The 12,461-nt window shown below is 43.6% G+C and overlaps 1 protein-coding gene across 1 annotated transcript in view; it reads left to right on the top strand.

The window, feature by feature from the left end:
* The window catches only part of ralgps2 (Ral GEF with PH domain and SH3 binding motif 2), a 70,008-nt gene extending 60,529 nt beyond the window's left edge, over positions 1 to 9,479 (top strand). Inside the window, 11 exon segments of the mRNA XM_035524549.1 lie at positions 61 to 151; positions 261 to 328; positions 425 to 566; positions 1,057 to 1,208; positions 1,503 to 1,557; positions 2,730 to 2,807; positions 3,913 to 4,018; positions 5,302 to 5,394; positions 5,717 to 5,822; positions 6,614 to 6,705; positions 7,103 to 9,479. Coding sequence (XP_035380442.1) covers positions 61 to 151; positions 261 to 328; positions 425 to 566; positions 1,057 to 1,208; positions 1,503 to 1,557; positions 2,730 to 2,807; positions 3,913 to 4,018; positions 5,302 to 5,394; positions 5,717 to 5,822; positions 6,614 to 6,705; positions 7,103 to 7,132 — 1,013 coding nt within the window. The 3' untranslated portion in view covers positions 7,133 to 9,479.
* The last annotated feature ends 2,982 nt before the right edge of the window (positions 9,480 to 12,461 follow it).

Below are 12,461 nucleotides of genomic sequence, written 5' to 3'. Positions count from 1 at the left end.
CAAAAATGTTAGTACACTAATTCAATTTTGAAATACCCGATATTTGTGTTCCTCTCTCAGAAATACCAGAATTGCCTCATGTCCAGAACTATCTGAACTCAGTTCACTACATTGAGGAGTTGCAGAAGTTTGTGGAGGATGACAACTACAAGTGAGTGTTTGTTTGATCCAGTCATATTTTTTATTTGGTGTGTTTTTAGGCGAAGGTGGGTGGGTGTGGGTGGGTGTGAGAGAGAATTTAAAATTAATTTTGTGTTTAGGTTGTCTTTAAAGATTGAGCCAGCCACCAGCACACCCCGTGCAACTGCCTCTAGAGAGGACCTTGTAGGTGAGGAGAAGGGGTTCCCTATGAATCCATTTAAAGGAACTCCATACACATCAAAACACAGCATTTTCATTCCTTTCATTCCTGTGTTCGACTTAGGACCTGATGCCTCTGGCTCTCCGTTATGTGGTCGCCGTGGTAATGTAGCTGAGGGTGCCCTTCCTAAAGTCCCGCCTACTCCACCCTCCCCTCGCAACCTCCTCCCGTACGGGCACAGGAAGTGTCACAGCCTAGGCTACAAGTGGGTGACCTTCACTTGTTCCCTTCTTTTCCATGCTTCACCAGCCTTTACACAAGCGCAGTCTTGCTGCTTCCTCATTCATGCATTTCATTAGTACAGCTGAGCTTGTTTAAGGCTTGATTCTTTAGCTGTGCCATTAACTTGTAGCCTTAATTTTTTTTTGTTTCAGTATTCCTTTTCTGTTTCTCTCTTTAGTCATATTTATTGATTATCCCCAATCCCATTTTTCCCTTTGGACTTTGTCATTTTGCCTTTATACACTGAAATTCAACATCACAGTTACAGTGAAAAACTGGGTTTGGCAAGTAATAATAATTTTATATCGGTCAGTAATTAAATGTAGCACCAGGTAATATTAGACAAGACATGTATCAAAAGACTGAAATAGATGATGGTCTGTTAAGGTCTGTTATGTTATCGCAAAGCTGAGGACTAGATCTTGTTCCAGACGTTTTCTCAGAAGCCTTAAGCTTTGTCTTTTCTGCCTTAGTTTCATTCATAAGATGAATACAGTGGAGTTTAAGAGTGCAACGTTCCCCAACGCTGGATCCAGACACCTGCTAGATGACAGTGTGCTGGAGAGCCACACTCCCACACGGGGACAGGCTGAGAGCTCCACACTGTCCAGCGGCATATCATTGGGTATCTCTCACACACGCGTTCAGACACACACACGCTCACACACATACATGAGGGCAGACAGATCTCCATACTGTTCATCTGTAACACACACACACACGGAGGCCAAAATCTCCATGCAGTTCTGTGATATCTCACTCATACAGGCACACACACACATACATACATACATACACAGGCATGCACCCATACCAACCAGCCCATATCCTTCCACCCAAAAACAAATACACAAACAACATGGATGAAATTTGTGTAATCTGTGACAGTCACCTCCTTTCTTTCTCATTACTGCTGCAGGAAGCAGTGAAGGCTCTGAACTCAGTGAAGAGATGTCTTGGCCTGCATTTGAGAGGTTAGTTTCTATGTTTCTGTTACTCAATCACACATACGCACACATGCTTGCACACACACACACGTGCTTGCGCGCACACACACACATGCGTGCACACACACGCACGTGCACACATACACGCACACAATTCCAGGCTCTCTTACATGTGCACACGCTCTCACAGTGTACATGGACATTATAGGTCAACCAGAAACATATGGAGTACTTGCATAAACAGTCAGTGTGCAATTCTATAAGAGAACCAGCTTGTGAGAAGAGGCTGAAAGTCTCTTAAGTAAATTACAGTTGTGTAATACTCATAAAATACCGATTGCGTTACACTTTTGTGTTTTATAGAGAGTCATGCACCATTTTGTGAATCATTACAATGTGTTTACAAGATAATATATTTAGTTGTCATTGTAATGTATTGGAATAATTATGTTTTCTGATTGCGAAAATGTGTTTCCCCAGTGTACCTTACCACACCAGTTTTGTGAGTCTAATGCAAAGATGCAAACCCATAAGCTGGGGGGCTGAAGTTTGTCCAGAAGTGTATATTGCATTTTCTACTAGCAGCCTGTGTTTGTGAGCCATGACAGCCACCATATCCCCCTGCAGTGCGTGTCTGTGTCTGCCATACCACCTGAGCGTGTCTGAGTAGTGCTGGCACCTGGCCCAGGGCTGCTTAAGATCATTTGAGCCAAAGCCCATAGCTTTGCTCTTACAGCATGACCCCTTCATGCCTCCGGATGTTCATCTAGCTTTCCTCTGGCTCGCAGCACCATCTGCTTTCTCTACTAATGTGTGCCTCCTCTGGTCTGGCACTCCAGCTGCACTAACGTTATGATGGAGACAACCCAAGCTGACATACTATGAACCACCAGATGTCTTTGGGGCTATTGGTCGCACAAGAGCTAGCATGAGAGTGTGGCATAATCTGTCTCAAGCCAGACAAGCAGAAGAGCCAGGCGCTCGAGAGAAGCCCTCGTAGAAGGTTGCCGTGTGTGTGTGTGTGTGTGTGTGTGTGTGTGTGTGTGTGTGTGTGTGTGTGTGTGTGTGTGTGTGTGTGTGTGTGTGTGCGTGTGTGTGTGTGTGTGTGTGTGTCTAAGAGAGAGGGAGGGAGAACATACATGTTTGTATGTATGAGGGCTGGCACTGATCACTGCATCGCTATGACTGACACCCTACAGGACGCGTTTCTACCACTCTCTGGGCCCAGTCACGCGAGTAGGCCGCATCTCGTACAGAGGAGGCCTCAGGCCCAGCAGGTAAACCCCAGCCACTGTGGGGCGCTCTCTCTCTCTCTCTCTCTCTCTCTCTCTCTCTCTCTCTCTCTCTCTCTCTCTCTCTCTCTCTCTGGCTCACTCTGGCTCTGTGTTCTCTTTCCCTTTCTTGCGCCCCCTCATGACTGGGCTGACCAGCCGCACATGGCATGTATAGTACTGCTGCAATGTGTGATTTTGCAACAGCACTAGGTGATGGGCTTCTCTCTGGGTGTGTGTGTGTGTGTGTGTGATGGTGATTCTCTGCTGCAGCCTCTGCTTAATGTAAATCCAAATCTAGCTGCTCCTGGAGCAGCCACTGCGATCACTGCCTCTCACTCATCACACCTTTTACACATACACATGCTGCTCTGACAGTCAGTGAAGGAAGACAAATGAACTGGCAGTACACTTATGCTGTGCACTGTGAATACATGTAGTGTTTTCTAGTGATATACGTGCTTTGCAGTTACCTGTCTTTCTCTGGCTCTGATCTCAAATCTAGTGCGTTAAGTGTTGAGTAAATGACATTGTAGTTCTTGCAAAGCTCAACACACACCACATTACAGAAATAGGGGTGTGGCGTGTGCACGTGCAAGACAGGAGACTACACAATAGAATATTAAACATGTACCTGCCCTCAGATCTCTTTCATGGTTATTTCTCGCTCCTTCTCTCGTCAGACCAAAAACTTTGTGGTGTGGGTCTCCTTTCTGCTCCTTATATGGTTCTTCGATGTGTGTGCGCGCGTGTATGTTTGATGTAATGGATGGATACAGGGTTGTGTGTGTTTGGTTTAATGGATGAGTACAGTGCTTCTGAACTAAATTAGGATTTATATTGTGCCATGCTCTTGTTCACCTTACCCTCCTGACTCATTTTTTGAGACTCGTGGAGTGCTTCTGTTTCATTGGACATATGTTCGCAGCTGTGTTACACAACCTCCCAACAATACCAGTTATTAATGATGTAAGAAGTGTGTGGCGTGGACAACAGCAAGACCTAGTATTGAATTCAAAATAACCAAACCTATTCTTTGAAGTGTCTTGTTAGCTGGGTGCATTCATTGTGAGTATTTAATGTGTGCGTGCGTACGTGCATGTTTCTGTAGCTCAGCGGAATCTGAGGAGCTGGCGGTGCACCTCTACCCCGGCGCCGTGACCGTCCAGGGAGTGTTACGCAGGAAGACCCTCCTCAAGGAGGGCAAGAAACCCACAGTGAGAGCTCCACCCTACTGCACCACCCTCCCTCTCAGACCTTCTCCATCCCTCCTCCATGTTTCCCCCAACCTCCCTGATGGAGCATGCCTCAGTGTTGTTGGCCTCCACCTTGCGTCCTCCCCACTCCCACATAACCTTTTCCCTCTGTCTGCTGATCCTTTCACGCCTCATCAGCCACCTTCACAGCACCATGTCTCATCTGACTTCACTCCACACGCGTCTCGGCTGCTTCCAGCCTCATCCTCCCATCATGCCAGCTCTCCTCTCCACATCACTCTGCCTGTACCGACGCTGTGGAACGGTTGTGTAACTCCTCTAACCCGCCACCCCGAGCCTGGGCTCTTTTTGCTTCTATGTTTCTCTTTTTTCTTCTCCACTCACCCAGCCTCTGTCATGCCATCACACTGTAACTTCAAGTCTTTCTTCTTCACCTCCCCTGTAGTTGGGGTGGGGGGGGTGGGGGTGTAGTAATGTCTAGCAAAGACAAAGCAGTAAAATAACCAAACCCTAGCCTTTTAAGTTTAGTTATGAGAACAGAGTTTTACAACCACATCCTCTTCACATTCTGTTTGTTCATCTTATTACACCCCCTCCCTTTCTTAATTATCTTTTTTCTTCCTGACTGACTTCCTGGCCTGCCAGACTTTAATAAGATGTGCTCTTATCGCTGTCCACAGTGGGTACATTTGGGGTTGAGGTTACAATATTGAATGGGTAGGCTGGGACGGCTGTCCCTTTAGGGCATTCTATGTAGTCAGCTACAGTTATGGAAAGAGTCTCATACCTGATGCGATGCAGTCACTTGGCTCTCCGTATCCATTAGAGTGAAGCACCGTCTCATGTACTGTATGGCACAAATTGCTCCCATGGCAATTGTGATTTAACACAGGCAGCTGACATCACACAAGTTATTTGATCTTCACCGTTAACTTAAATGTTCAGATGGCATCCATCACTTTTATTAACTGACCAAAATCTAGGTGTGTGTGTGTGTGTGTGTGTGTGTGTGTGTGCATGCGCGCGCACGCACACACACACACACACACACACACACACACACACACACACCCACCCCAGTAGGCTTTTATAGGCCTGAAGAAGTTTCTTTCTCTCTAGGACTCTACCTTTTCAGTTCAGTTTTATTTGAGAACTGAAAAATAAATGAATTTATAGTTAACATAATAAAATGAATATGTGCGTGGGTGGGTGTGGGTGTGTACCCCTTAATCTGTGATATGCGTTGTGATCAAATGTATATCTTTCTCTTTTTCTCTCTGTAGGTGGCTTCTTGGACTAAGTACTGGGTAGCCCTGTGTGGTACTCAGTTGTACTATTATACTGCTAAGTCTCTCAAAGCCACTGAGAGGAAGCATGTGAGTTTATCCTGAAAGTCTCACTCAGAATTGTTGATGTGGTTCAGTCTGCACTGTCTGTAACAGGGCGAGAGATCGAGCTGTGCTTTAGTGCTTCGTATTTCCATTGTGCTCTAGTGCATATGACAGACAGACAGATACAGTCAGTCAGAGTGAGAGAGAGAACTCTAGACAGTCTGACTGGTCAAGAGCCAAGACAAAGACCTATAATTTCACAGGAGCGACAGGGACTGATGAAAAGAAACACACACACACACACACACCCCACACCCCACACCAGCCCACATGAAAAAGTTTCTCTTTCTCTGTCTCTCCCTCTCAGTTCAAGTCCACAGCCAGTAAGTGTGTATCCGTGGTGGGCTTGATGGCTATGATGGCAGACGATCCGGAGCATCCTGATGTCTTCCTGCTGACAGACTCTGAGCATGGTGAGTGTCATCGAACTCACAGGGCTACACACCAGGCAGGACATTTAACCCCAGCTTTCTTAAGAACAGACCACTTGCTGGGGATATATAGAATATCCAAGTCTTTAAAATTGGTGCACTGGGATGAATCCTAACAGTGCTTCTTCTGTAACAGCTTGCTAAGAACAAACCAATCTGCATTTTCTGTAAAAGCAGAATACAATCATATAGTCAGCACGTTATAGTTCGAGAGTATATGGCGCTCATGGTGTAGTTCACAAGAGGGGACTACAGGATTTTAGCAGTGTTCATGATTTATTATTTGTGTGTATATTATGCAAATGTGGATTCATTTCTCAGGGTAATGATATTTGGTATGTGCCAGTGTACAGGCATGGTCTAGACAGACGCACACGCTGTCTGCAACACCGAAATGTGTTATGTGCAAAGATTATCATTTTTCGCTACTCATCCAGTCCTCATGCCATTCCTGATCTGACATCATTACAGCTGTGTGTGTGTGTGTGTGTGTGTGTGTGTGTGTGTGTGTGTGTGTGTGTGTGTGTGTGTGTGTGTGTGTGTGTGTGTGTGTGAGTGAGAGGAGAGAGAAAATAGGGGAGGGAATCTGCACCTGTAGCAGATGATGCTCTGTCTGGGGAGTCAGAGAAGGGCCCGTGGAGGGAGAGGAAAAGAAAGGGGTAGAGAGAAAGTAAAGAGGGAACTGAGAGTGAAGAAACACTCTTCTTGGCAGAGACCAGCGAACATGCAACTGTCTATGTCAAACTAAGACTCATTCTGCTGTGTGTGTGCAGGAAACTCTTATAAGTTCCAGGCAGGGAACAGAATGAATGCTCTGCTCTGGTTTAAACACCTGAGCGCAGCATGTCAAAGCAACAAACAACAGGTAAGAGTGCGTCTCATTGCACCTCTGTGCGTGTGTCTGTGCATTTGCATGTGTCTGTCCTGTTGTGTGTCTTCGATTTATGCTGCTGTGCTTTGGATTAGTCAGTACTGAAGACTTAACAACAGTAAATCCATTATGGCCACACTTCTGAGTGACCTAGATTTGATCAAAGCTCCCTTAGCAAAGAACTCTTGGATTCCTTTTGTTTAAAACATCACATTTGGAACCATGTAGCCTAGCAACCCATTTAAATGCAAGCAGAGTACAGTATAGAAATGTTTCCTGTAATCGGCAATTTTTGATTGTCAACATAATGGTAAAAATGCTTGCAGTAGAAATAATGGTATAAATGTTTTAATGCCTAATATTTTAATGACTTTACTTTTTCTTTTTTCAGGTCCCAGCAAATCTAATGTCCTTTGAATAAAAGGTCAGATGGCGGGTGCTAGAAGAAAGGAGAGAAGAGTTTGAGGAGTGGGCGGGGGAGAGAGGAGCACTTTTTATGGTAGCTTTTCCACTGCCACCACCCAGCCTGAGGCTCACAGCAAACCCCACCACCACTGCCTTAGAGAGAGAGAGAGAGAGAGATGGGGAGAGAGAGAGCGAGCATGTTTCCTTTTTCTCCTCTGTCCTTTCTCTCTTGCTTTTCTCTGTTTTTTGCTGCTCCCTTGACCACCAGACCCTGTCGCCCTACCAAAGTGAGGAACTGCATCCCTTCCCTGGAACTGATCTCACAGCACTCCATTGTTAGTGAAGCCTGTGCTCTGCTTGGACACTTGGACCTTAACCCCAAAAACACTCCCTCACTTTCTTTTTAAAAATGCATTTTTCAAATCCTTTCCTTTCTCCTCTTGGCTTAACTCCAGTGGAGGAAGACACAGCCAAGCCCAGGCAGGGCCCACCATATGGGGGCAAACAGCTGTATTGTTCCCCCACCTCACACTACCAGGACGCAGCAGGACCTCCTCTTCTCACCAAGCCATCTGCCAAGGAGACAAACGGGGTTGTCGCTCTTCTACAAAACCATTGCACTCTAACTCACCCACCAACGCACTCATACAAGATGTTGATTGTCTTTTCACACACTTGAGTTGGCCTAAAGCAAGATCCAAGATTTTCCACATGCAGGTTTAAATATAGGGAGTAGAAGTGTCTCCCTTGTGAAAACAACTGCAACACAAACACAACCCCAAAAAAGGGCTTCGATACTCAAAGAATTCTAAATGAAATGCATCCCCAACACTCTTCTTAAGTCTGCTTCACTTTTTTTTCTTCTCCAAATTTCTTATGTATTTGTGGAAATGATACCTGCACAGATGCACGCATGCACACAGAGTAGCACATGTTGTCATACATGCACAGTGTGTTGTAAGAATCTTTATTTCACTGAGGTCAGAGTTGCCCAAGCTATCTGTCTGATCCATCAGTGAGAGAAATGATCTATGCGAGGTGTAAGGCAGCAACAGATTAAAAACGGAGAGAATAAGTGGGAGGATGAGTTCGTGTTGAAGCATTGCATTCAGATGCCTTGCACTTAAGCATGGAAACACAGTGCCGTGTGTGCTGAGGCTTCCACACACGCACTATGCTCCATGCAGGGCAGTGAGCATACGAGGCGAGTGTTCCACAGCAGGGCCTCCTCATGGTACGACTCAGGCTGACCAGGCCTCTAAACAGGCTCATATGTACAGACTAATATCTCTCGCTGTCTCGCCCTGTTTTTCTTTGCCTGTCTTTCTCCCACTTTCTCTCCCTCTCTCATTTTTTGAGTCCAAATACAGTGGGAAAATGCCTAACAGGACATGTACACAAACATTTAAACATTTTCATAGTCAACTTGAAAGCTGTGAACGTTGGTTGCATTTTTGCCTGTAATGTCAAGCAGTTTATCATTCTTTTCTTACAACGGTAGTTTATCATATTAGATAGGTTTACTGTTTTAGACTGTTATATGTGGGTGTTGGTGTGAGTGTATGTCTATCAATAACTGACAGAATTCACAGTCCAAACTATGCTGTCAGGGAGCCATTGGTCCTTTTTTGCTGTGTTTATTTTATTTTCAGTATTACTCCTGTAGATTACATTGCACAGGTCAAGGTTGTTTTAATTGTCTGTTACATTTAATTTAGCCTTTCTGTTTTATTTCTTGAAAACAATGTGTTTTAATGTGTTTCATGTTTTTGGTCGTTTTTGCCTTCTGTAAATCTAACCAAATGGGAGTTTACTATTACAGCACAGGGCTACACTCCATTTTGTGTTTAACAAAGGTTAGACTGTGAGAAAGTGCTGTATGATTTTTAAATGATAACATTATTATGCATTTCAGACTACTGTGTAATATCAATAGAGGAGGCTGTCTGATGGGAGGCTTCTCTCATGCAGTCTAGTTTTACATGCGTGTCCATGTTCACTCTAGTCATCCGCTTCAGTTGGGAGCAAGAGTTATAAGCTCAGAACAAATTAAAAGCAGTCCAGAAGAGGGGAGGTGACATGGATGGTAGCCACACCTCCTTCTTTTGTGGTGTTTGTTTACTTGTTTTTGTTTGTTTGTTTTGGTTCTCTTTGCCGATGCTTCACTCTGTCCTCCAGTCACCCTTCCACGTCCCCGGCTGACGTCTTTCTTTGAAGCTCTGGGTCTTGTCAAGCCTGGGCAACTTGGTTCATGTTCTTTAGGAGATGATTCAGCTGGCAGAACAACCAAACCCATGCTGACTAATTGGGTCTATTTTGATCCTCTCCTGAAACTCCTGGAAAAAAATAAAGAATTGAAAGTACTGATGTACTAAACAGTATTAAATTATTACCATTGCTGTCCCTTAATGAGCTTCTTATTATGGAAGTATTAGGGGGCACTTGTTAAATGCTTTATCAGCTCAACATGTCATTTGTACTTGGGATATTTTTTTCTCTTTGAAGAGGTGAATTCTTGTATATGTTTGGAGGAGCATGATGGATTCAGATGGTAAAATAATGTGCCCAGTAATTCCAGAAATGAATTGTCTTACATTAAGAGTCAGGATTTAAATGTGTTTCTGAGTAGAGATTATTCTTTCTCAGATCAGTTATATGAAATCATCCATCTGGCTTTTGAAAACATGGTAGGATCAGAGACAAGGCGCACATGGCAGAAACCTCAGTGCATGTGAACTGAATGAGCCTAGCACAGGAGTTGTCACACATTCACTTTATTAGAGGCCATATTGGCTTAAATCAGTTTGTGGAACGGCTCATACAGGCTTCTTGTAAAAGGTCACGTGTGACTGAGTGGACTTGGCAATTGTGTCCTCAGCTTGCTGTATGGAACTGAATGTCAGTTCTCCCGCACACACAAAGCCAGAGGCAAGTAAGCAACATGTCAGATGAGTTTTACTCACACATTTTGACATCTCTTCCCAGAGGGAGGAGGAGAATAAAGGAGAGGACAATGGTGAAAAATAAATCAGCTTTGTTTGTTAGTTTGCTTCAACTGATGGGAATCACACTGCTTGAAATCCTGATCATTTTGTTGTCCACGCAGTTCTGGCACTCAAGTGCTCATGCAGAATTTCATCATCATTCTCTCCATCCAAATTTCACTTCCATCCTTCACACAGATTTTAATTAGACCTTCTTTTTGCTTACTTCTAGTATATAGAAGGAAAAGCCAAAGGACAGAAGTGAAGATCAGAAATGCTTTGTGATGCACCACAGTCTGGAGAGAGTTGGACGCACCTAAGCTCTCACTATATTTCTAAGGTTGTTGTCCGTCCCCCCCCCCCCCCCCCCCATTTATCTTCTGGCAATCTGCATTGTCTCACTGTGTAGCTGTATGCTCTCCCACGTACAGATGCATAGTATGATATTCAGACATGTTATGCAAGATTTTAATCAAAAAGCAGTGCAAGTGCATTAGGCTAATGGATGTTGTTCATCGGAAAAGCAGGTCTAGGACTCCCTGTTCTGGACTAGGATGGGAAAGTGTCTTTTTGTGTGGTTTATGTTCAGATTTGCTTATTGGAATGTATTTTTCTTTCTCTTTTTTTCCCTTAATTATGATCTTCCATTGATTGTCACACATGCATTATAACGAACTAACATACTGTTACTTTTATTGTACATACAGAACATGTTATACAAATACAACATCTGTTAGTCTGAAAGGTTTTTTTGTATCATGGTTTGCTTGTAATCTTTTCCTCTGGCTCCACTGACATCCATGGGATGGAACTGACAGGGAGAAAGTAATGAACAAATGTGAGAGAGAGAGAGAGAGAGAGAATCAGAGGTGTTAAGCATGTCATTCTGGGCCATGCAAGCTTACCTGTATCCTCCTTTCTTGTGCCCTGCCTGTCTGTTACATTGCAGCACTATGACCCCTAAACATAGAGAGATGTGCTCTTCAGTTCCTGACAGGGCAAAAACAATAAACACTTCTGTTCCTTTTTCTAAATTCAGATGCATTGTCATTATTGGTTGTCTGTTTGTTTAGATTATGGGGGCTTTGGCATGATAAAACTAACCAAACTAACATCTTCAGTGCGTTTGAATCAGCGTTCTTGTTTTTTGTTTGAATATGGGTCTGTACTTGCGTGTACGGTTTCTAAACCATACATGTTTATTAAACTTTTCTGTAGTTACTAAATGAAAGTTCTGTCTCTGCAGACCAATTCTTTATTTTCTTAATTCAAAGGCCCTGGTGTTACACTTAAGGTTTCTAATCAGAATTACTTAAATTGGTTAATATTTCTAAAGCTGAAGGGTAAATGAACAACTAGCACAGCGTGTAAATGCAGGATGATGTGTAGGTGTAAAGTGACTATCCAGACGGTCTTTGGTAATGTAATTTGATAATGCACGTGGGTGGAAACCACTCGATTCCATAAAATTTGTAAGAATGTATGTATTCACCATTTCAAACGCTGAGGCAAATGATGAAATGTGTTGCTTTACATAGAGTAGCAGTAGAGCTCTGCTTCTTCCTGGACATGTGGATGTGTACGTGTATTTTTCCTAGCTTTAATTTCTGGCATTCTAGCGCCAACACTTGTTATTAATGCTTTAATATTGAAAGATTGTAGCGTTTTGTTTTTATTTAGTATGTTTACTTGCGTCCTAATTATTAGATAACAGCGCCTCCTGGTGAGTTCATCAACTGAACTCAGACGTTGCATTTGTAACTGGATTGTTTTTCTAAATGTTATTTCAGACAGAAGTTAGCAATGTAGTTGTAGGCATGTTTTTTTAATGCATTGGTCTAATTACGCAATCCTACAGATGCCATCTATTTTGGTTCCCGTCCAGCATGACATACCTGGGAAAGACGTGTGGCGCTACTGGACCTGCGGGCATCAGTCTTGGATGTCCAGCGGTTCGTTTGCTGTCCGTGTCAAAGGGTACTGCTCTAAACCCAAAACCAGCCTCCTATGAAATGTTACGAAAAGAGTTCGTCGATATGTACAATTGTATTTACGTTACTTAGTTAACACTGATTCAAAATCAATATTTTGGCGGTAGAAAATGTTCATTTGCATCTCCACGTCGTTCAGGGGTAATTGCTCTCAGGTAGTCATAATCTAACGTGCATTTTAATCTCGTATAATCATAAAGAAGCACGATTTATTTAAACTAATTTACGTCCTGCGTCTCTGTGGTTCAATGGCACTTCAGAATATGTTTCGTTTTGGGGGTAACAAAGCTGGATGTTTATTGAACCAACGTCATTTGAGGTAACGCCCAGACAGTTTGAGGGCGAGTTTTCCTTGGGGGGGGGAATCCCC

The sequence above is a fragment of the Electrophorus electricus genome, chromosome 3, assembly GCF_013358815.1.
Source record: "Electrophorus electricus isolate fEleEle1 chromosome 3, fEleEle1.pri, whole genome shotgun sequence".
NCBI classification, from domain to species: domain Eukaryota; kingdom Metazoa; phylum Chordata; class Actinopteri; order Gymnotiformes; family Gymnotidae; genus Electrophorus; species Electrophorus electricus.
The sequence above is the reverse complement of the archived record's forward strand: the minus strand, read 5'-3'. Positions and strand labels throughout refer to the sequence as shown.